A 22,753-nucleotide genomic window follows, 5' to 3' on the forward strand; every position below is an offset into this window, starting at 1 on the left:
TAATTAGCCATAAGGCCATGTATTTTTGCTTAGACACTAACAATGTACAGCAGGTAATTTGTTGTATAAGATACCAGTGTGAAAAGTACTTTCAAACGAACTAAAAGGCATAACCCAGCTGAATATGAAATAACACTTTATATCCTCCCAGAACAAGAAACTAAGTCAGGTACACCATTAACACATTTGTAGAGTTAAAACAATTTGTATTTTATCATTTTATTGATGGCATTTATCCCATGGTTTAACATGTTAATTATACTGTAATAAACATGGCTTTAATATTAAACGTACTTATTATCCAAAGTCACCACAGTCCATTTGTGTAAATATAAAAATATATACTTAATACTTTGTACAATACTGGTTTTTGGTCCAAACAAAAATGGATCAGAAAAGCCAATAAACCTAATACTTTAAAGAATTCCCAATTTTCTTTAAAGACTATTTTATGGAATTAGGCAACTTTGAATAATGAGATTTACATAATAAAATCTGAGAGAATTCTAAACAAAAAGATTTGCTGCAACACAAAAAAAAAAAATTAAAAATTTCAAGTTCACAGATTAAGGTTATGCTGAACAGTACGCAGAAAAACAAAATTATATTTACATGAATATCATAAAATAAGGAAAAATAAAAGGCGAGAGAAAAATAGAATGAAAGTAGAAAAGGAGGGAAGGGCAGGAGATATTTATTGGATGTACAACTACATATCTAACAAGTCCGGAGCAAAGGGCCATCCTTTTATCAATCTTTATCAAAGTTTTGGTGCACAATACACTCAACTTCACACATACACTAGCACAAACGAGGCATAGAAAGCATTCATCTTCGTCATCCTCTACACTATACAGAATCCCTCACTTGTAATTACAATTTCAAAGCGTCGGTAAAATAGTGGTGCAGATGATAAAGGTATACAGAAGCCATTCGCTGTGCAGGCTATATTTGCTTGTATAGCCAGATCATGCCAAGTCAGGTCATTGAAAGTTACAAGAATTGGTTATTTCTTTTAATAAAACTTCCCATCACCAAAATGTTTTATTACAGGGAGGTCTGAGGGGGCAGGGGGGTTTCAGCATATAGTCCTTGGGCAGATCTGACTTCTACTAAACACAGCATGAGGTACACTCCAGTATTTGCACAATGCAGGACACCATCTGTTTAAAAAAAAAAAAATATCTTGAACATATCAAAGCCTATTTTCTTCGTCTAGCAGTCTTTATTTTCCGAGTGGAGATTGATGAAGGGGTTACAGTTCTTCCATTAGTCCTAAAACGAGAAAAGAGTTTAGTTAATGTGCTGGTATTACTGATACATAATGCAGAAGGGAGCAGGAGAGGAGGGACATACATCAGGATTACATTCAGGTTGCATCACTTAAAGCACTACTGAAGAGCAAATCATTCACAACGTCGTCCTTTGTGATAACAAGCAGCAGGCAGTCACAGGAAGATGCAACCTGCATCAATAAGTCTGTCACACATACACTCATACAGTTTCAGAAGACATCTCAACAGTGTTCCATTAACTGCAAATGATACATAACTAATCTTGCTTACCCCATATTAAAGGTGGGGTGCTGGTTAAAGACAAATCCAGAATTTGCAGTCGGTGCTTGGGTGGCACCAGGATTTGAACCAAAAGTGAACACTCCAGGTGCATTCGCAGGGGTGAAGTTAAAGTTTTGGTTGCCAAATTGAAATCCAGGACCTAAAATAAAATAAAAAAAATTGTTAATACACCATTGTAAACAACAAAGCAAACATCCTGGTCTGGATATATGCAGCAGCAGCCAAGCTGCATAGTGGATGATAAAGCTCACGTATAACATGGAACTAGTCAGAACCAGAGATATAATAGAACAAATGGTTGCAGTGTTGCCATCTACAATTACATACAACTGTTAATATTATGATTGGAACGTTTTAGACCAATTAGCTTCACACACAGTAAATATTGGGTGAGAAATAGAATTTACTACTAAAAGTAAGCAACAGGGAATGATGACTTATCAGAACCAGCAATATGGAAAGCAGTCAAATTTGTTGTATACTTTAAGTGACACCACTCAGACACATGGATGTGGTCAGTTTTTCTGGCAAGTCTCATACAGCACAGGTTCAATAGAAAATGACAAATAGTGCTCCACTATATATTTGTCCTTCATCCACCACAGGACACTGGAGCACTGACAATGGGATACAGACGGGGGAAATGAGAAGCCTGGCATTTTAATTCTTTCAAGAGGTGCAGCTGGCTGCTTCCCCTCTATACTCCTTCCACCCCCCAGTTTAAGAGAGAGTCAGGCACTTGTTAGGCCAAGTATAAATACTAACAAATGAGGGGATAAAGGAATCATGTTCTCTTAATTTCACAAAGTTAACTTGCAGAGTTTAGCTAGTGGTTCACAAGATGCAAACTAAAGCAGCACTTGGTATGGGACTGCTACACTTACAGTATGTTTCCGTTTGGACTGTAATAAAAGTTACTTCTACATTCTCCGTATTTTTTTCTATTAAAGATTTTAAACATCAAACCATTTAGAAGAATTGAAACATTACTATTTTTTTTTTAGCAAGTTCATGGTTATTTTTGGAATTTGTGAGGAACGACAACATCCTACAAAATCCAACTACTATAATTTAAGCAAGAAGCTATACATGTGGCATTAGCAGGTAACCATTTTTAGTACATAAAAGTGTAATATCATAAAGCCTTATTTGGCATTTTAAATTCTCTTGAACTAGTTACCACTAAACAAACTGCTAACGTAACTGCTAAATAGATGTACCTGGTGATCATAACTAATGAATATAGTTGTCCATACTTAAACATATCCTAACTAGTTAGGTAGATTCATTCTTAACAATTTTCCCATTCCACGCAATGCGAAACAAATATCTAGTCTATGAAGCGGAGCTGTTTTATAGATGTTTTTTCACCTTATATTTTCAGTTTGAATTTTGTACCCATTAAAGTTAGACTTTTTGATACTTACCACCGCTAGGAGCTATGCTGGATCCAAAAGCAGGTTGGGTGCTTTGCTGTCCAAACACAGGAGGGTTCTGGACATTGTTTGTCAAAGAGCCAAAAGCTGGGGCAGGCTGAGAACTAGCCGGAAACAATGAAGAGGATGATGAAGAGCCAAAAGTTGGTGTATTAGTCTGGCTGGCACTCTTTCCAAATACCGAGACCGGATTGGCAGCAGCAAGAACAGACGCAGCAGGGGCTGCTGCACCTGCACCAAAGATAAATGGAGTAGAGTTGGTACCTGTCGATGGAAAGAGAGAAAAAAAAATGATATCATGAAAGGCACTGCCACACCAGAAACATAAAATGTAAATACAAAACGTGATGTCAGGTTTCAAAAGCATTTTCCTAAACTCACATAAAGGTTACATAAGAAGCTCACTTATTCCTAATCTATTGAACTGAAATGGTCAACCTGACCAAAATAAAGTCAGAAGCATATAGTTTACCTTACTGCCTCACAACAATTTCTACATATTCACTTTATGCAACAGATACATTAGAGAACAATTCTGACCAACACATATGCAGAACGCTGTAGCTTGGACAACTCTTAGGTACATGTGATATTTACTTCTCTCAAGAAAAGCGTTCAACAATCTGCAGTGTTCACAGCAGAAATGAATCTCCTATGACCAAGAAAGTCTCTCATTCAATACTCTGTCACAGATTCAGGAGTGTCTGGTTGGAGATAGGTGGCATCCTGAATGCCCATGCTGCACAGCACTTGGTGTCCCAGATATCATAACTACTATGGTTATATTAACATTCGTGTCACGCATAGCGCAATGAATAATTCAGCTGCCCTAACAAGGTGTGCAGGAGACTGATGGCTGTAAGCAGATTATCCACTGACATGTATTACACATTGGTGATGTCATCTTGCTGACTTATTATTGTAGAGGCATTAAGCGGACTAATGGAGGACACTCCACTGACTAACTGCAAGTCTTAGGCAATACGTGAGTTATTACAACTCATTTACATGCTTTTACCAATAATACTAACTGTATTATTAAAGGAACCTTATGACCATTATGTCCAAGCTATCTAAATCTGATGTAATGGACAGTCATTCAATTTGTGTGCTCAACTGTGTCTTTAACAGATCGTATATTACCAAAGACTGGTTTTTATTATTCCTTTGTGCAGGCTATGAACAAACTCAAGGGTTCGGTCTTATCCACCTTTACCTACTCTGTAATATTTCAAGATCCTGTCATACTTTATGGTGTCACGCCTCATACTCTGCACACCATGCCATAATGCTATCATACAGAGATTTTTCATACCTCAAATTGTCATGTGAGGAAACAATGCTATAAGGAAGACAAAAAAACGTCCTGGAACTACAGTCAATGACAATTTCAACAATCATATTTGTAGCACCAAAATACCAGAGAAAAGCAAGAGTTCTTTTAATGCTCTGAGAAGTAAAGATATATGGGGTAAATTGGTTTGAAGATTGGCGAATGAAAGGAGTCGATACAAACAGAATAGTTTACCTGTCACATTTGATGTGTTTGTTGCTGTGAAGTTAAAGCTTGGAGGTGCTGGTGTTGCACTGGGGACATTTGCTCCAAAAACAAATGGTGTAACAGTAGCTGGAGCTGCACTCGCAGACGTTACGGTCACCTTACTTTCCTGTCCGGAGAACACAAAGTTAGACTTGGATTCATTTGCACTGCCGAACAAAGAGCTGCTTGCTGTGGTGGTAGGCTGCCCAAACACAAAGGGCCCAGTAGAAGAGTTGGTTGGTGCGCTAGAATTGCCAAATAAACTGTTGGAGCTTGCTGATGTGCTTGTGGGAGCTCCACTTCCAAACATGTTGCTAGAAGTTGCGGTACTCACAGGGGCCGCGGTGCCAAACACATTGTTGGAACTGGTGGGAGTACTGGACACAGATGCACTTCCAAATAGAACGCTGGAATTCAAAGGTGCTGCACTGCCAAACACATTGTTGGACCCAGTGGGAGCAGGCAATGAAGTTGAACTACTAAATCCAGTGCTGGAAGATGCCGCAACACTAGCTGGAGGGATACTAGCTGAAGGTGCGGGGGCACAAACTGGAGCTGCAGTGCCAAATCCACCCGATGTACTGTTGGCCTTAATCGCACTACCAAATACACTGCTAGAACTGGTCTGAGTGCTGGGTTGAGAAACATTACCAAACACTATACCAGAACTTCCAACAGTGCTTGACTGAGTGGCAGCAGAAGCTCCATTGCCTTGAAAACTGAATGCTGGTTTTGGGGCTTCGTTATCTGGAAAGGGGAGGCAGGAAAGAAAATAAATATGCTTTAGGAGTTTTCCACGAGAGGTATGTAGAACATTTCATGCACATACAAACATCACAACACCATGCAAAAAATATACATAGTAACATCTAAGTAGAAAACCATTTAAATGGTCAAAGAGCTAGGAACAGTTCAGTATAAAATAAGCACCAAAACAAGGTAGCAAGATGCACAGAACGTTGTACTTAATGTGTAGCAAGAAAAAAGTGCATTAGTGTGGTCAACTGCTCATGTAAATAGCTCTCCCAAAGTCAAACTTAAAATGTAATATGAAGAAGCTTTCAGAAAAGGTTAAGTGGGTGTTCTATATGGGGAAATACATTAGACTGGTTACTGCAGCCTCTGCTGACGACAAACAGCTTACATCAGGGCTTGATAAGTTTTTCTAAAATCTAAAAGCCAGGAGGAAAGTGCAGACAACCATTGCCTCCCCCCACCCAAAATAAATAAATGAATGAATGCACCCTCACAACCCCCATGGCTACACAACTAAGGGGGTACTCCCAAGCAAACTAGTCCTCTGCAGAAACACTGCTGCGCAACTAACTCCTGGGCAAACAGCCACCCCACGTGGCCACGTTAATGAGCAGCTAAACGACCAGAAAACCAACCCCATGGCCACACAACTAAGAGTGTACCAACAGGCAGACCTTCCTTCAGGCAAACAATCCCCCTGCCTTGTGGCCATATCACTGCTCCGAAGCCGCAATGCCTGGCCAAGCATAGACCGTCTTATCGGATAGCTCTATGCAGCCCTGGGACGGCAGACAGCACAGGCTGGGACAGACAGGTACAGCAGTCAGAGCAGTCCGGGACGGACACTCAGCACATGCACTCGTGTGCATGAAATGGCTGCCGCAATAGAGGCACGCCCACGATTCTCTGCTGGAGCTGCAGAGGATCCATGTCCTCCCTCCCTGCATAATCTGGTAGCCAGGCAGCAAAATATAGGGGGCCATAGCGACCTGGCCCTTAAGATTTGTCAAGCCCTGGCTTACATAATAACCTTCTTGAAACAGACTGATACTGTAATGTCCTGAGAAAACAAATATTCATGCATATTATTCTTCTGTGACTATATAGATCTGGCTTATTAACATGTGTTGTGTGCATGCTGGTGTGGAGAGGTCATATGTCACCATCAGCAGCAAAGAAATTGTATAAAAGGTGGGAGTATACAGAATACACCAACATAGTTAATACATATTTAAATATGACGTTATTCTTCTGTATGTGTATATATACACTACACACTATAGCAGTGTTTCCCAACCACGGTCCTCAAGGCACACTAACAGTCCTGGTTTTAGTGATATCCAGGCTTGAACACAGGTGACTTAATTAGTACCTCAGTTATTTTGATTTAACCATCTGTGCTGAAGCCTGGATATCACTAAAACCTGCGCTGTTGGTGTGCCTTGAGGACAGCGGTTGGGAATGCCTGCACTATAGGGTGCCATACTTTTCTATGTAATCTTTTTAATCGTGGCAATATTAAAAATGCATCAGCGCATGGCTGCATGTTGTAGTAGAAAATATGCTCATGTACCATTTACTTGAGGACCAGGCAGAAAAATAAAGTGCTGAGCTCCTCCACAAATACAGTATATTACATTTTTAATGGAATATTAAAAAAAAGTACAGATGTAGCCATGCTCCTCTAGCCTCAGTGTGGCGCGTAGTGCGAACAACTAGTCACATTACATTTGCCTGCGCCTTGTCGCAGCGTGGTTTATTCAGTCATAGTGTAATAAATAAAGTCTCCGTCGGGTGCAATACTGGTGCTCGTTTACCAGGTGTTGCTTTTGAAACCACCATTGCACATGTGTGAAGTCTCCATTGTAAATTCAAAAGATGTTTGTAGTTTAAGTACTACTTTTTTTTTTTAGATTATCTCTACATGAATTAGAAATATGAACACAGAAAAAGATTGTGCGCACTGGAGACATTCAGCCAAAGAAAAACAAAGTTCTACACCACTCTCTAAAAGAAAAAAAAATCTTTACTATCAGCGATAAAGTAGGGAGACACAGCACTATAAAAAAATAATAATGCGCAACATCACTGTCACTGCAGGTGTCAGTCACCTGTCTCTATAGCTCTCTTGGCATAGTGGTATCAATGATTATTACCACACCTGTGAGCTAGGGTTCAATTCCCGCAAAAGGACACTTGTGTTATATATCTGTGTAAAAATTAGCATCCACAGTTATTTCAAATTTTCCCAAAACAAGTTCAGTCATACTGTGTATACAGACTCAGACTTGCACCCAGATATACAGTCAAAATTAGAAAAAAACAAAACAGTAGGTGCTACTTTTTACACAAATACACTTGTATATTTGTGTATAAAGCAGCACCTACGGTTTTTTTCACTTGTATTGCAATACAAGTGTGACTTTTAAGATGAGAGATTTATCTTTAGGAGACTGCGTTTACTGTACTTCTTCCCGGGCCTCCCCATTGCTTTATTAGGCAGCTTACCCAACCCTCAATCCCGCCTCTGTGAGACTTGTGATTTCACGGATTGGGTGTACTGCTTAGTAAATGACAGCATGAGCCATTCATTTATGTATAGTGTACCAGCCATGTTGTGTTTGTCATTTACTAAGCAGTACACCCAGTCTGTGAAATCAAGAGTCTCACAGGGGGTAGGATTAATGGTGGGGGTGGCTGCCTATTAAAGCAATGGGGAGGCCTGGGAAGAAGTACAGTAAACTCAGTCTCAAAGATAACTCTCGTAATTTGAAAAGCCATACTTGTATTGTATATATGAGTAAAAAGTAGCACCTACATTTTTTCCCAAAGTTTGACTGTATCTGTGTGCATGTCTGAGTCTGTATACAAAGTATGACAGAACTTGTTTTGGAAAAATAGGGATTTTTGTTACTTACCGCAAAATCTTTCTCTGATTCCATCTGGGGGACGCTGTGCTGTTACTTGTGGGTTAGTGTATGTGGATGGGAGTTTGGCACAGAACCTATCAAAACTAACTCCTCCCCCCTCTAACCCCTGCCATCTCCAGCCTACCACTAGATCACCTCAGTTTTAGTTTTGTGCCTGAGGAGTACAGGCACAGATTTCTTTATCTGTAGATTTTAGTTAAGTTTTATTTCCAGCTATACTTAGTTCCTGTATACAGGTGACAAGTATAACAGGAGTGGGGTTAGTCAGTTATGCTTTTTACCCACTCCATTTCGCCTCTGGGGAGTCACCATATTTAGGTCACTGGGGCTTGCTCTTTCCGGGCTCAGATCCGAAAAGGCAAAAATCTGTCAAGGTAGGACTGCAACAACCTGCAGGCAGCGGTGGGCGGCTACTTTCATTAAAGGTTTTCAGTAATCCCCCCCCCCCCCCCATCTGTCCCCTCTCCCCTTCTTCCCTCTCATATGTGTGTGGGGACTGTTTGACAAGGGGGGGGGGGGGGGGGCGCTGTTTATGTATGGCAGCGGCAGCACCAACGGATGGGATCACTCAGATCACCGTCGCTAGTTTGACTGAGCAGAGCGCAAAGGTCCCTTCACGGAAGGGGACGTATAGCGCGGCGCCGGCAGCACTAATGGACGGGATCACTCAGATCACCGCCGCTAGTATAACAGAGCATAGTGCAGAAGGTCACTTCACGGAAGGGGACGTATGGCGCTCGGGCTGCTGAAGGGGGGCGGTAACCGCTGTGGAACGCAGGGGGGAAGATGACATCTTCCTGCCTTGCATTCCCGCCCTGCAGAGTCTTCCCATCTGCCGTCTTCACTCCATGGGGGCGGGACCCAGCTTCAGGCGCCATCTTCTTGCTTGCTGCTGGAGTGGAAGTGGGGGGACGCTGCGCTGCCACAACACACTGACAGAATCCAGCGTCTCACCCTGTATATATCACAGGCGGGGAGCGGCATAATAGCAAGTATTGCTAGGCTATTGATATTGTAGAAGTTTGGTTCATTTTGGGTTATTTTAGTACTCACTGAAGTTTACAGGAGGGGTACACAATATTTCAACATAAGTAGAGGGATTTTTCTCTAGCTTCAACCTTATATAGAACTGATTGTCCATTTCCTGGTTATTTGGTTATTGTTTATTTAATAAGCCACTGATAGAAATTAACAATGGCCAGTAAGCCAGACAAACCTACTAAAGGGAAGACAGGCTCAGCTGTATATTTTGCCTGTTCAAAGCGGTCAAAGGGTAGCACGGATCCTGGTTTTCTCTGCACGGCATGCTCCGTGACACCTACAGTAGAGCAGCCTAGTGCATCAACGGATCAGTCAGTCACTCTATGGGCCAGGAACATGGCCGATGCTATTGCTGATTTAAGTCAATCCCAGTCAGGTGTTGATTCTGGTCAGTCGGCTATGGAGCCACCTTGGGCAAGGAATATGGGTAAAGGTATTGCAGACTTAGCACAGTCTATTAACAAGATTGTGACCGCTTCAAGCTCAGCGGCCGCTAAACGACAACATCCGTTGCCCGCTATCACCTTCCCAGGAGGACTTAGATCCAGTATCCGCTCCTCTGGAGGAAGGTGAACTGAAGTCTGAGTGGGGGGAGGCTTCCGCCTGGGAAGAACAAGAATTATCTACAAGTTCAGGTGTCAGATTGATTGAGGCCATCCGTCAGACTCTTAATCTTCAGGATTCGGCGGAGACTTCGTCAGGCTTCTTCAAGCGTCAGAAAAGACAAGTAACGGTCTTTCCGTCTTATACTCATTTTGCAGACATTTTGAAGGAACCATGGCTTAAGCCGGACTCACTATTTCAGGCTCCTATGAAATTAAGATTTTTGTATCCTTTTGCACAGAAAGACACAAAATTCTGGGAAACTGCTCCGAAAGTTGATGCTCCTATTTCTCATTTGGCGAAGGCTACGGTAATTTCTTCGGTACAATCAGTGACATTAAAGGATCCAACAGATCGGAAGATTGAAGCTATTCTTAAATCCATTTTTGCTTTATCAGGTATTTCTCTGCGTCCAATACTTGCTAGTGTCTGGGTCTTTAAAGCCGTTGATGACTGGTTGGCCCAGGTGGTATCTGGCATGCAGTCGGATGACCCATCAGAGGCTATTCAGCTTGGCTGAACAGATCTCTGAGGCTCTCACCTTTGTTGGTGAGGCCTTGCTAGACTCTGTCTCGCTACAGTTGAGAGTATCTGCTCTGGCGGTTACAGCGAGGCGTGCGCTATGGCTGTGTGTTTGGAACGCTGACTGATTCAAAACAGACATTGACAGCGGTTCTATTTGAGGGAGAGTTCCTCTTTGGTTCAGAACTTAAGAAGATTATCTCTGATACTACGGGTGGTAAGAGTCCGTTTTTCCAGTTGCTTCTCAGAAGTCAAGAACGACTAGATTTCAGTCCTTACGTACTCAGAGTAGGGGCGGTTTCCAGTCCTTTCGAGCCTTTTCAAGATTTCCACGTAGAGGCGTGTACCGTGGTAGGGGCGCACAGGCACCTCGCTGAGCAGCAGTAAAGCCTGCCAACAAACCTGCAGCATGACGCGAGGACTTCGTCGGAGGGATCCTTGGTGGTGGGAGCGCGGTTACTACAGTTCAAAGAGGTGTGGCTCCTGTCGCATCCGGATCAGTGGGTGACTGGAAGTTACATTTTGGATCTCGAGGAACCTGTTCCAGACCGTTTCTTCATCACTCCTCTTCTGAGAATTTTGACTATCTGTGTGCATGTCTGGGTCTGTATACAAAGTATGACAGAACTTGTTTTGGAAAAATTAGAAAAGAAAACTGTGGATGCTAATTTTTACACAGATAAACAAGTGTGTCCTTGAACCCTAGCTCACGGGCATGGCAACCATCGGCGATACCCCTATGCAAAGAGAGCTATGGAGACAAGTAACTGACACCTGCAGTGACAGTGATGCTGCGCAATCTTTTTTTTTTTTTTTTTTTATAGTGCTGTGTCCCCCCAACACTAATCGCTGATCTTATGATTTTTTTATTCTGTGTAGACCTGTGCTTTTCTTTGTGTGCATTGGAGATGCTGAGCAAATCTTTTTCTGTCTTCATATACCTACTTAAATGTAGGGATCATTTTATACAGAGCACTAAGGGAGCTTTCAGTTGTAAGGCATTTTGTCACTGGGTACAAAAAAATGGTGTTACTGTAACAAATACAAACGACGGCGCAAGGGAAATGCTGCCTATGGAAAACACTGACTCAATACTGGATTTCACCTATTATCCAACAACATGTACAAGAAAAGAGGGGCGAGTCAGTTAAATCCTTTGGCGCATAGGAAAAGGGAACAAGGGAGACCTATGGAAACGATACAGATAGCTTCCCTAGGTGTATTTCAATTAAGCTAGAAGGGAATGATCTGCGTACACCCACTCACACTGTACGGGGGTGAGATGTATCCATAAAGGTATCTTTTTCAATCGTAAACCGATGTTTACAAATGTCCAGGGTTTATATCAAGCAGGCAATCAGAAATGTTGAAATAAAGAGACAGAGTCGTACCCCAACTCACATGAGAAGAAACTCGATGACTCCTATCAAGGTATCTTTAAGTGTTCAATGCAGGTCTTAATGTGACTTCTCAGTAAAAGACGGTCTCATAGGATTTGTAAAGATAAAACAAACAAACAATGTGTAGTATTTCAAATGACCCCACTTTTGTGTGCAATAACATAGAATGTGGGTAACCTACACCGTGATCATGTAGTATGCTTATGTCATATTTGCTGGGTGCACTGTGCATCTACCCTTCACAATGGTGGAGGAATGAAGCCAAAACGTACCCCTGACTCACACAAGAAAAACTGGGGTGACTCCTATCAAGGTATCTTTAAAACACCAACCACCTCTAATTGGCGTACCCCAACTCACGAGTGAAGGTGTGGACCAATTCTCATCTGGGTTTCTTTATAGCCTTGATATCTTTCCCAATCGTTAAACAATTGGACTCAGGAAACTCTTCTTATTCCATACAATCCATAATACAGTTTATTGTTCCAAACAGAATTCCACCAAACAGATAAAACATGTGCAAAATCCGCAAAAAAAAGTTTTAAAAATTTCTAAAAAGATTCCCGCAAGTCTTTCAATGGTTGATACCGGAAAGGTTTAAACCAAGTTAAAAAATCAAGCAAAAAATCACAATAAATCCAAAATGAACTCCAGTGTAGTCTATTAAAAAAGAAATTGATGGCTACTCACACAGCGGTATGTCGACGCGTTTCGGTCCTGGGACCTTTATCAAGACATGACCAACTGTGTGGGGAGCCAGATATTTATGGTACGAGTAGCCAATAGTGCACTGACAGGAAATTGATGTAAAGGAAATGACATCATCCTGTAGTTCAGCATTTTATATAGACCCATCCTTTCACATAATACAAGTTCCATTACTTCTATCTATCCTACTGATCTGGTTACACAGAAATAAATCAACCCCAGAGCTACATCATGTGAAGTTTTAAATATCTTATATGCGGGGTTGTTTTCTCCGGGCATCGCAACTCACTTCCGGTCCCGCAACGGTTTCTGGGAAGTGTAGTTCTATGAACCGTGATGGTCCCTTCGTCAGAACTATCTCTCACAGGCAAATGCAGTGAAACTTACAAATGTACACATCACTATTTGTCATTCACTTAATATTCGATTGTGCAAATGGGACATTAATCTAACTTTAAAAACTCAATCCGGATCGATACGTCACTTCCGGAAAACAAAGGGATTCATGGGAAATGTAATTTCGTATTAAAGAACGGCATTGTTATGCCCTTTCATAAATCCATATATATGATATATAATTAAAACTAAACAGTCCCCACAGTCAATTTCAAACACCCCCGGTTTGTTATTGAGATAACGTCCTTTTTCTAAAAGATCGGTATGACACAGATTGACGTTTCCGCGATCTCACTCGGTGTATGCCGGGACATGTAGTCCAAGGAGTCATCCTTCCTTTGTGTGCTTGACTTGTCCCCACCAGCCATTGCGTTGCCGTGTCTTTCACCGATCGATGCCCTCATGTGGGTTCATGGAAAGCATGGATTCTGGATTTTTGTGTGGTAACTGGAACTTCTTTTAACAGAACCCTCCACACTTAAGTCACGGGATCGGTCGGGTTGATGGGTCATAGTTTGATGATGAATCGGACGTATGTTAAAGTGACCAGCCATGTGAAAAAATACAAAGAATTTATGAGAAAATAAAAATAAAAAAATAAAAATACAGTACAATAAAAATGATCTGATAAGTCTCATTTATAAAAACCACTTCAATTCAAAATCGGAATTGAGACCTCCTGGTAGCAGAGTCTTGCATTGATAGATGAGTCTCATTTCAGCTTTTGCTAGCATAGTGGCTGTGTCTCTATTTCTTAAATTTGACTTAATATGTTTCATACCATAAAAACCTGTGATTTCTGCAGGAGAACAATTATGATGGTCTTTGAAATGTGCAGACAAAGCGTGTGTGTTTAAACCTTTTCTGACATTTCTGATGTGTTCTCCAATCCTGACTTTTAAAGGACGGGAGGTACGTCCAATATAGAATAAACTACAGCTGCAACTAATTGCATAAACCACATTTTTGGTGTCACATGTAATAAAATCAGTAATCTTAATAGTTTGATTGTTGATACAAACTTCAATGGTTTTGTTATCACCCTTGCTGTTTCTACAACCGGTACAATTCAAACATCTATAAAATCCTTTGGATAAAACCCTGGGATGTATTGTGGGTGCTGCTGATGTGCTGCAAACCAAAGTGGACTTAATATTGGGTGCTTTTTTATAAATATGGATCGGTTTCTCAGGAATTAATGGCCCAATTAGTGGATCACTCTTCAGAAGCTTCCAATGTCTTCTGAAGATGTCTTCCACCTTTTTGTGGTGGGTGCCATATTGAGTGATAAAAGCCCATTCGTATCTTTTGTCTTTTGTTGATTGTGTGGTCTTCTTTAGTAGATCCTGTCTGGGTACAGTATCAGTATGGACTTTGGCTTTTTCCACAGCAAGTCTGGTATATCCACTGGCTATAAACCTATCAGTCAATTCTCTGGATTGTGTCTGGAATGTATTTTCATCCGTGCAATTCCTCTTCAGTCTTTTAAATTGGCCACTAGGGATTGCCTGTAACCAATTCTGATGGTGACAACTATCAGCCGGGATGTAACACTGTGAATCCGTGGGTTTGGTAAAGGTTCTAGTGTTGAGAATACCTTCCTCTATATAGACGGTGATGTCTAAAAAATTAACCAAGTTCTTACTTGTTTCAAAACTTAATTTGATATTCCTATCATTGTTATTCAGGCTGGTGCAGAAGTCATTCAAGGTCTCACAGTCTCCCCTTCATATGAAAAATATATCGTCTATATACCGTACATAGGACACCAGGTTCGCGCCATAGGGATTGTTGGACCAGATGTTTTCCAACTCCCATGCCCCCATGAAAAGGTTGGCATAACTTGGCGCGAACCTGGTGCCCATAGCTGTACCGGTTTTTTGTATATAGAATTGATCCTTAAACAGGAAAAAGTTATTATTTAAAATGAAATGAATTCCTTCTAGGATCAATGTCTGGAGGCCTGTATCCAAATCCGAAAGTCTTAAGAAATGCTCCACTGCTTTTATACCCTGTGTGTGGTTAATTATGGTATAAAGCGAACTAACATCGGCAGTCACCATAATGTAGTTCTCTTCCCACCTGAGTTGTTCCAAACATACCAGGAAGTCTTTTGTATCTTTCAAGTGCGACTTATTTAACATCACTAGTGGTTGAAGGTAAAAATCTATAAATTTAGATAAATTGGCTGTAACTGAATTCACTCCAGAGATAATCGGCCTCCCTGGGGGATTTTGGGCATCCTTATGGACTTTTGGGAGTATATAGATGACAGGTGTTGTGGGTGTTTCATTAACGATGTACTTCACTTCTTTAATGCTGATGGTATTGGACTTTTCATAGGGGTCGATCCATGCTTTAAGTTTGGCAATTGTCGTTACCGTAGGATCGTTCCTAAGCCTTTTATAGGTGTGGTCTCATCGTTTAATTGTCTCATGATTTCAAGTTCATAGCTGGTAACATCCATTAAAACGACTCCCCCGCCTTTATCAGCTGGCTTCACTATAAGGGATTTATCCTGCCTGAGATCTTTTAATGCTTTCCGTTCCTTAAATGTAAGGTTGCATTTTTTCTTGTTATCCTTTTCCCCCATCTGTTCTAAATCTTCCATCACTAATAACCCAAAGGTCTCTATGAATGGACCTTGTACATGTTTGGGAAAAAAGATGGATTTTGGCCTTAAGGGCGTGGTCTGCACCTCCTGTTCCTTATCAACATTGTCCTGACTTGCAAAAAAAAATTTTATTGTTAATTTGCGTATAAATCTCTGGACATCCAAATAAATATCAAAAGAATTAGGAATATAACTGGGGGCAAATTTTAGTCCTTTTTCAAGGAGCGACTTTTCACTATCAAGAAGTATATGAGAACTTAAATTAAAAATTTTAACTTTCGATAGTGAATTCACAGATTCGGTATTTCCCGAGTGTGAACTGATACCCTTCCTCTTCTTCCTCTTCTTCTTTCTCTTGATTCTAGCTTAGTTGAAATACACCTAGGGAAGCTATCTGTATCGTTTCCATAGGTCTCCCTTGTTCCCTTTTCCTATGCGCCAAAGGATTTAACTGACTCGCCCCTCTTTTCTTGTACATGTTGTTGGATAATAGGTGAAATCCAGTATTGAGTCAGTGTTTTCCATAGGCAGCATTTCCCTTGCGCCGTTGTTTGTATTTGTTACAGTAACACCATTTTTTTGCACTATTGTTCATTTCATTCACCTATTCTGTATACATACATTCACAAAGGCAGCACTCCACTTCCTATTATTTCCTTTTAAAACGGTCCAAAAGAAAATAGTGAAAAGTCGCTCCTTGAAAAAGGACTAAAATTTGCCCCCAGTTATATTCCTAATTCTTTTGATATTTATTTGGATGTCCAGAGATTTATACGCAAATTAACAATAAAAATTTTTTTTGCAAGTCAGGACAATGTTGATAAGGAACAGGAGGTGCAGACCACGCCCTTCAGGCCAAAATCCATCTTTTTTCCCAAACATGTACAAGGTCCATTCATAGAGACCTTTGGGTTATTAGTGATGGAAGATTTAGAACAGATGGGGGAAAAGGATAACAAGAAAAAATGCAACCTTACATTTAAGTAACGGAAAGCATTAAAAGATCTCAGGCAGGATAAATCCCTTATAGTGAAGCCAGCTGATAAAGGCGGGGGAGTCGTTTTAATGGATGTTACCAGCTATGAACTTGAAATCATGAGACAATTAAACAATGAGACCACCTATAAAAGGCTTAGGAACGATCCTACGGTAACGACAATTGCCAAACTTAAAGCATGGATCAACCCCTATGAAAAGTCCAATACCATCAGCATTAAAGAAGTGAAGTACATCGTTAATGAAACACCAACAACACCTGTCATCTATATACTCCCAAAAGTCCATAAGGATGCCCAAAATCCCCCAGGGAGGCCGATTATCTCTGGAGTGAATTCAGTTACAGCCAATTTATCTAAATTTATAGATTTTTACCTTCAACCACTAGTGATGTTAAATAAGTCGCTCTTGAAAGATACAAAAGACTTCCTGGTATGTTTGGAACAACTCAGGTGGGAAGAGAACTACATTATGGTGACTACCGATGTTAGTTCGCTTTATACCATAATTAACCACACACAGGGTATAAAAGCAGTGGAGCATTTCTTAAGACTTTCGGATTTGGATACAGGCCTCCAGACATTGATCCTAGAAGGAATTCATTTCATTTTAAATAACTTTTTCCTGTTTAAGGATCCATTCTATATACAAAAAACCGGTACAGCTATGGGCACCAGGTTCGCGCCAAGTTATGCCAACCTTTTCATGGGGGCATGGGAGTTGGAAAACATCTGGTCCAACAATCCCTATGGCGCGAACCTGGTGTCCTATGTACGGTATATAGACGATATATTTTTCATATGGAGGGGAGACTGTGAGACCTTGAATGACTTCTGCACCAGCCTGAATAACAATGATAGGAATATCAAATTAAGTTTTGAAACAAGTAAGAACTTGGTTAATTTTTTAGACATCACCGTCTATATAGAGGAAGGTATTAACACTAGAACCTTTACCAAACCCACGGATTCACAGTGTTACATCCCGGCTGATAGTTGTCACCATCAGAATTGGTTACAGGCAATCCCTAGTGGCCAATTTAAAAGACTGAAGAGGAATAGCACGGATGAGAATACATTCCAGACACAATCCAGAGAATTGACTGATAGGTTTATAGCCAGTGGATATACCAGACTTGCTGTGGAAAAAGCCAAAGTCCATACTGATACTGTACCCAGACAGGATCTACTAAAGAAGACCACACAATCAACAAAAGACAAAAGATATGAATGGGCTTTTATCACTCAATATGGCACCCACCACAAAAAGGTGAAAGACATCTTCAGAAGACATTGGAAGCTTCTGAAGAGTGATCCACTAATTGGGCCATTAATTCCTGAGAAACCGATCCATATTTATAAAAAAGCACCCAATATTAAGTCCACTTTGGTTTGCAGCACATCAGCAGCACCCACAATACATCCCAGAGTTTTATCCAAAGGATTTTATAGATGTTTGAATTGTACCGGTTGTAGAAACAGCAAGGGTGATAACAAAACCATTGAAGTTTGTATCAACAATCAAACTATTAAGATTACTGATTTTATTACATGTGACACCAAAAATGTGGTTTATGCAATTAGTTGCAGCTGTGGTTTATTCTATATTGGACGTACCTCCCGTCCTTTAAAAGTCAGGATTGGAGAACACATCAGAAATGTCAGAAAAGGTTTAAACACACACGCTTTGTCTGCACATTTCAAAGACCATCATAATTGTTCTCCTGCAGAAATCACAGGTTTTTATGGTATGAAACATATTAAATCAAATTTAAGAAATAGAGACACAGCCACTATGCTAGCAAAAGCTGAAATGAGACTCATCTATCAATGCAAGACTCTGCTACCAGGAGGTCTCAATTCCGATTTTGAATTGAAGTGGTTTTTATAAATGAGACTTATCAGATCATTTTTATTGTACTGTATTTTTATTTTTTTATTTTTATTTTTCTCATAAATTCTTTGTATTTTTTCACATGGCTGGTCACTTTAACATACGTCCGATTCATCATCAAACTATGACCCATCAACCCGACCGATCCCGTGACTTAAGTGTGGAGGGTTCTGTTAGAAGAAGTTCCAGTTACCACACAAAAATCCAGAATCCATGCTTTCCATGAACCCACATGAGGGCATCGATCGGTGAAAGACACGGCAACGCAATGGCTGGTGGGGACAAGTCAAGCACACAAAGGAAGGATGACTCCTTGGACTACATGTCCCGGCATACACCGAGTGAGATCGCGGAAACGTCAATCTGTGTCATACCGATCTTTTAGAAGAAGGACGTTATCTCAATAACAAACCGGGGGTGTTTGAAATTGACTGTGGGGACTGTTTAGTTTTAATTATATATCATATATATGGATTTATGAAAGGGCATAACAATGCCGTTCTTTAATACGAAACTACATTTCCCATGAATCCCTTTGTTTTCCGGAAGTGACGTATCGATCCGGATTGAGTTTTTAAAGTTAGATTAATGTCCCATTTGCACAATCGAATATTAAGTGAATGACAAATAGTGATGTGTACATTTGTAAGTTTCACTGCATTTGCCTATGAGAGATAGTTCTGACGAAGGGACCATCACGGTTCATAGAACTACACTTCCCAGAAACCGTTGCGGGACCGGAAGTGAGTTGCGATGCCCGGAGAAAACAACCCCGCATATAAGATATTTGAAACTTCACATGATGTAGCTCTGGGGTTGATTTATTTCTGTGTAACCAGATCAGTAGGATAGATAGAAGTAATGGAACTTGTATTATGTGAAAGGATGGGTCTATATAAAATGCTGAACTACAGGATGATGTCATTTCCTTTACATCAATTTCCTGTCAGTGCACTATTGGCTACTCGTACCATAAATATCTGGCTCCCCACACAGTTGGTCATGTCTTGATAAAGGTCCCAGGACCGAAACGCGTCGACATACCGCTGTGTGAGTAGCCATCAATTTCTTTTTTAATAGACTACACTGGAGTTCATTTTGGATTTATTGTGATTTTTGCTTGATTTTTTAACTTGGTTTAAACCTTTCCGGTATCAACCATTGAAAGACTTGCGGGAATCTTTTTAGAAATTTTTAAAACTTTTTTTTGCGGATTTTGCACATGTTTTATCTGTTTGGTGGAATTCTGTTTGGAACAATAAACTGTATTATGGATTGTATGGAATAAGAAGAGTTTCCCGAGTCCAATTGTTTCACGATTGGGAAAGATATCAAGGCTATAAAGAAACCCAGATGAGAATTGGTCCACACCTTCACTCGTGAGTTGGGGTACGCCAATTAGAGGTGGTTGGTGTTTTAAAGATACCTTGATAGGAGTCACCCCAGTTTTTCTTGTGTGAGTCAGGGGTACGTTTTGGCTTCATTCCTCCACCATTGTGAAGGGTAGATGCACAGTGCACCCAGCAAATATGACATAAGCATACTACATGATCACGGTGTAGGTTACCCACATTCTATGTTATTGCACACAAAAGTGGGGTCATTTGAAATACTACACATTGTTTGTTTGTTTTATCTTTACAAATCCTATGAGACCGTCTTTTGCTGAGAAGTCACATTAAGACCTGCATTGAACACTTAAAGATACCTTGATAGGAGTCATCGAGTTTCTTCTCATGTGAGTTGGGGTACGACTGTCTCTTTATTTCAACATTTCTGATTGCCTGCTTGATATAAACCCTGGACATTTGTAAACATCGGTTTACGATTGAAAAAGATACCTTTATGGATACATCTCACCCCCGTACAGTGTGAGTGGGTGTACGCAGATCATTCCCTTCTAGCTTAATTGAAATACACCTAGGGAAGCTATCTGTATCGTTTCCATAGGTCTCCCTTGTTCCCTTTTCCTATGCGCCAAAGGATTTAACCGACTCGCCCCTCTTTTCTTGTACATTTTGTCACTGGGTGCCTGTCGTCCGGTGAGGCCATACTCCGACCTGCAGTATTAATGTATTAAAACAGAACTACTATATTTAATGTGCATTGGCCAGCTTGTCAGGACTTGCTACAGTACATTGTTCAGTATTCTGTAGTGCCATATCCATTCGCTGCTATTCAGCACTGTACTGTAGTATTCATTAGTGGAACTATCGCCACCCAGTGGCAAAACTGTATTGCATGCTGTGGATCCCCTAGAGCAGGCTTTTTCAACCAGTGTGCTGTGGCACACTAGTGTGCCGCGACCAGTTCCAAGGTGTGCCGCGGAGCCAGAGCCGCTTCCTGCACCTTCAGAGTGAACTGTTAGCCTGGGCTCTGTTTAGAGGATCAGTCGTGCTCCGGCCGTGACCTATGCCTTGAAGACACGACGGTGTGATATCATAGGTCACGGCCGCCGTGTCTCACCACCCAGCCAACTCGCCTGCATACACATCTTCCAGTTCCCGCCTGCATCCACAGCTTTCCTTGCCCACCCACATCCACACCTGCCCGACCGCCCCCTGCTCAGTATTTGTAGTACTCCACTATGAACAACCCCCACCACTGAGGGACAGGTAAGGGGACAGCTGACCGGTAGGGGCTAATATCTGTTATTTTATTTCTCCTGTGGGGAGCAACAGGATTTATGTGGGGAGAATAAGGATTTATGGGGGGAACAATGTGAATAATTCATTTGGGGAGCAATAGGATTTATGTGGGGAGCAATGTGATTGATTTATGTGGGGAGTAATATGATTGGCCTACACAGAAAAAAAACAATGTGTGGATTTTTTTTTTTTTTTTTTCTCTGTGGGGAACGGATGGTGTGCCTTGGCAATTTTAAAAATAAGAATTTACTTACCGATAATTCTATTTCTCGTAGTCCGTAGTGGATGCTGGGACTCCGTCAGGACCATGGGGAATAGCGGCTCCGCAGGAGACAGGGCACAAAAGTAAAAGCTTTAGAATCAGGTGGTGTGCACTGGCTCCTCCCCCTATGACCCTCCTCCAACCCTCAGTTAGGATACTGTGCCCGGACGAGCGTACACAAGGAAGGATTTTGAATCCCGGGTAAGACTCATACCAGCCACACCAATCACACTGTACAACCTGTGATCTGAACCCAGTTAACAGCATGATAACAGCGGAGCCTCTGAAAAGATGGCTCACAACAATAATAACCCGATTTTTGTAACAATAACTATGTACAAGTATTGCAGACAATCCGCACTTGGGATGGGCGCCCAGCATCCACTACGGACTACGAGAAATAGAATTATCGGTAAGTAAATTCTTATTTCTCTATCGTCCTAGTGGATGCTGGGGTTCCTGAAAGGACCATGGGGAATAGCGGCTCCACAGGAGACAGGGCACAAAAAGTAAAGCTTTTCCAGATCAGGTGGTGTGCACTGGCTCCTCCCCCTATGACCCTCCTCCAGACTCCACTTAGATTTTTGTGCCCGGCCGAGAAGGGTGCAATTCTAGGTGGCTCTCATAAAGAGCTGCTTAGAGAAAGTTTAGCTTAGGTTTTTTATTTTACAGTGATTCCTGCTGGCAACAGGATCACTGCAACGAGGGACAGAGGGGAGAAGAAGTGAACTCACCTGCGTGCAGGATGGATTGGCTTCTTGGCTACTGGACATCAGCTCCAGAGGGACGATCACAGGTACAGCCTGGATGGTCACCGGAGCCGCGCCGCCGGCCCCCTTGCAGATGCTGAAGTAAGAAGAGGTCCAGAATCGGCGGCTGAAGACTCCTGCAGTCTTCTAAAGGTAGCGCACAGCACTGCAGCTGTGCGCCATTTTCCTCTCAGCACACTTCACACGCAGTCACTGAGGGTGCAGGGCGCTGGGGGGGGGGCGCCCTGGGAGGCAAATGTAAACCTATATAAAGGCTAAAAATACCTCACATATAGCCCCCAGAGGCTATATGGAGATATTTAACCCCTGCCTGTATTCACAAAATAGCGGGAGACGAGCCCGCCGAAAAAGGGGCGGGGCCTATCTCCTCAGCACACGGCGCCATTTCCTCTCACAGCTCCGCTGGTCAGGACGGCTCCCAGGTCTCTCCCCTGCACTGCACTACAGAAACAGGGTAAAACAGAGAGGGGGGGCAAATTTAATGGCAATATCTTGATATATATAAAGCAGCTATAAGGGAGCACTTATTATAAGGCTATCCCTGTCATATATAGCGCTTTTTGGTGTGTGCTGGCAGACTCTCCCTCTGTCTCCCCAAAGGGCTAGTGGGTCCTGTCTTCGTTTAGAGCATTCCCTGTGTGTCTGCTGTGTGTCGGTACGT

General features: G+C 41.6%; 1 protein-coding gene across 2 annotated transcripts in view; it reads right to left on the reverse strand.

Moving 5' to 3' along the window:
• Positions 1-203: 203 nt before the first annotated feature.
• NUP153 (nucleoporin 153) overlaps positions 204-22,753 on the reverse strand; it is a 336,682-nt gene continuing 314,132 nt past the window's right edge. For both annotated transcript variants that reach the window (XM_063923224.1, XM_063923223.1), the window contains 4 exons: positions 4,542-5,300; positions 3,005-3,277; positions 1,566-1,716; positions 204-1,275 (listed from right to left, as the gene is read on the reverse strand). In XM_063923224.1, coding sequence (XP_063779294.1) covers positions 1,203-1,275; positions 1,566-1,716; positions 3,005-3,277; positions 4,542-5,300 — 1,256 coding nt within the window. In that variant the 3' untranslated portion in view covers positions 204-1,202. The remainder of the gene's footprint in view (positions 1,276-1,565; positions 1,717-3,004; positions 3,278-4,541; positions 5,301-22,753) is intronic.

Source organism: Pseudophryne corroboree, chromosome 5 (assembly GCF_028390025.1).
Source record: "Pseudophryne corroboree isolate aPseCor3 chromosome 5, aPseCor3.hap2, whole genome shotgun sequence".
Classification (NCBI taxonomy): Eukaryota; Metazoa; Chordata; class Amphibia; order Anura; family Myobatrachidae; genus Pseudophryne; species Pseudophryne corroboree.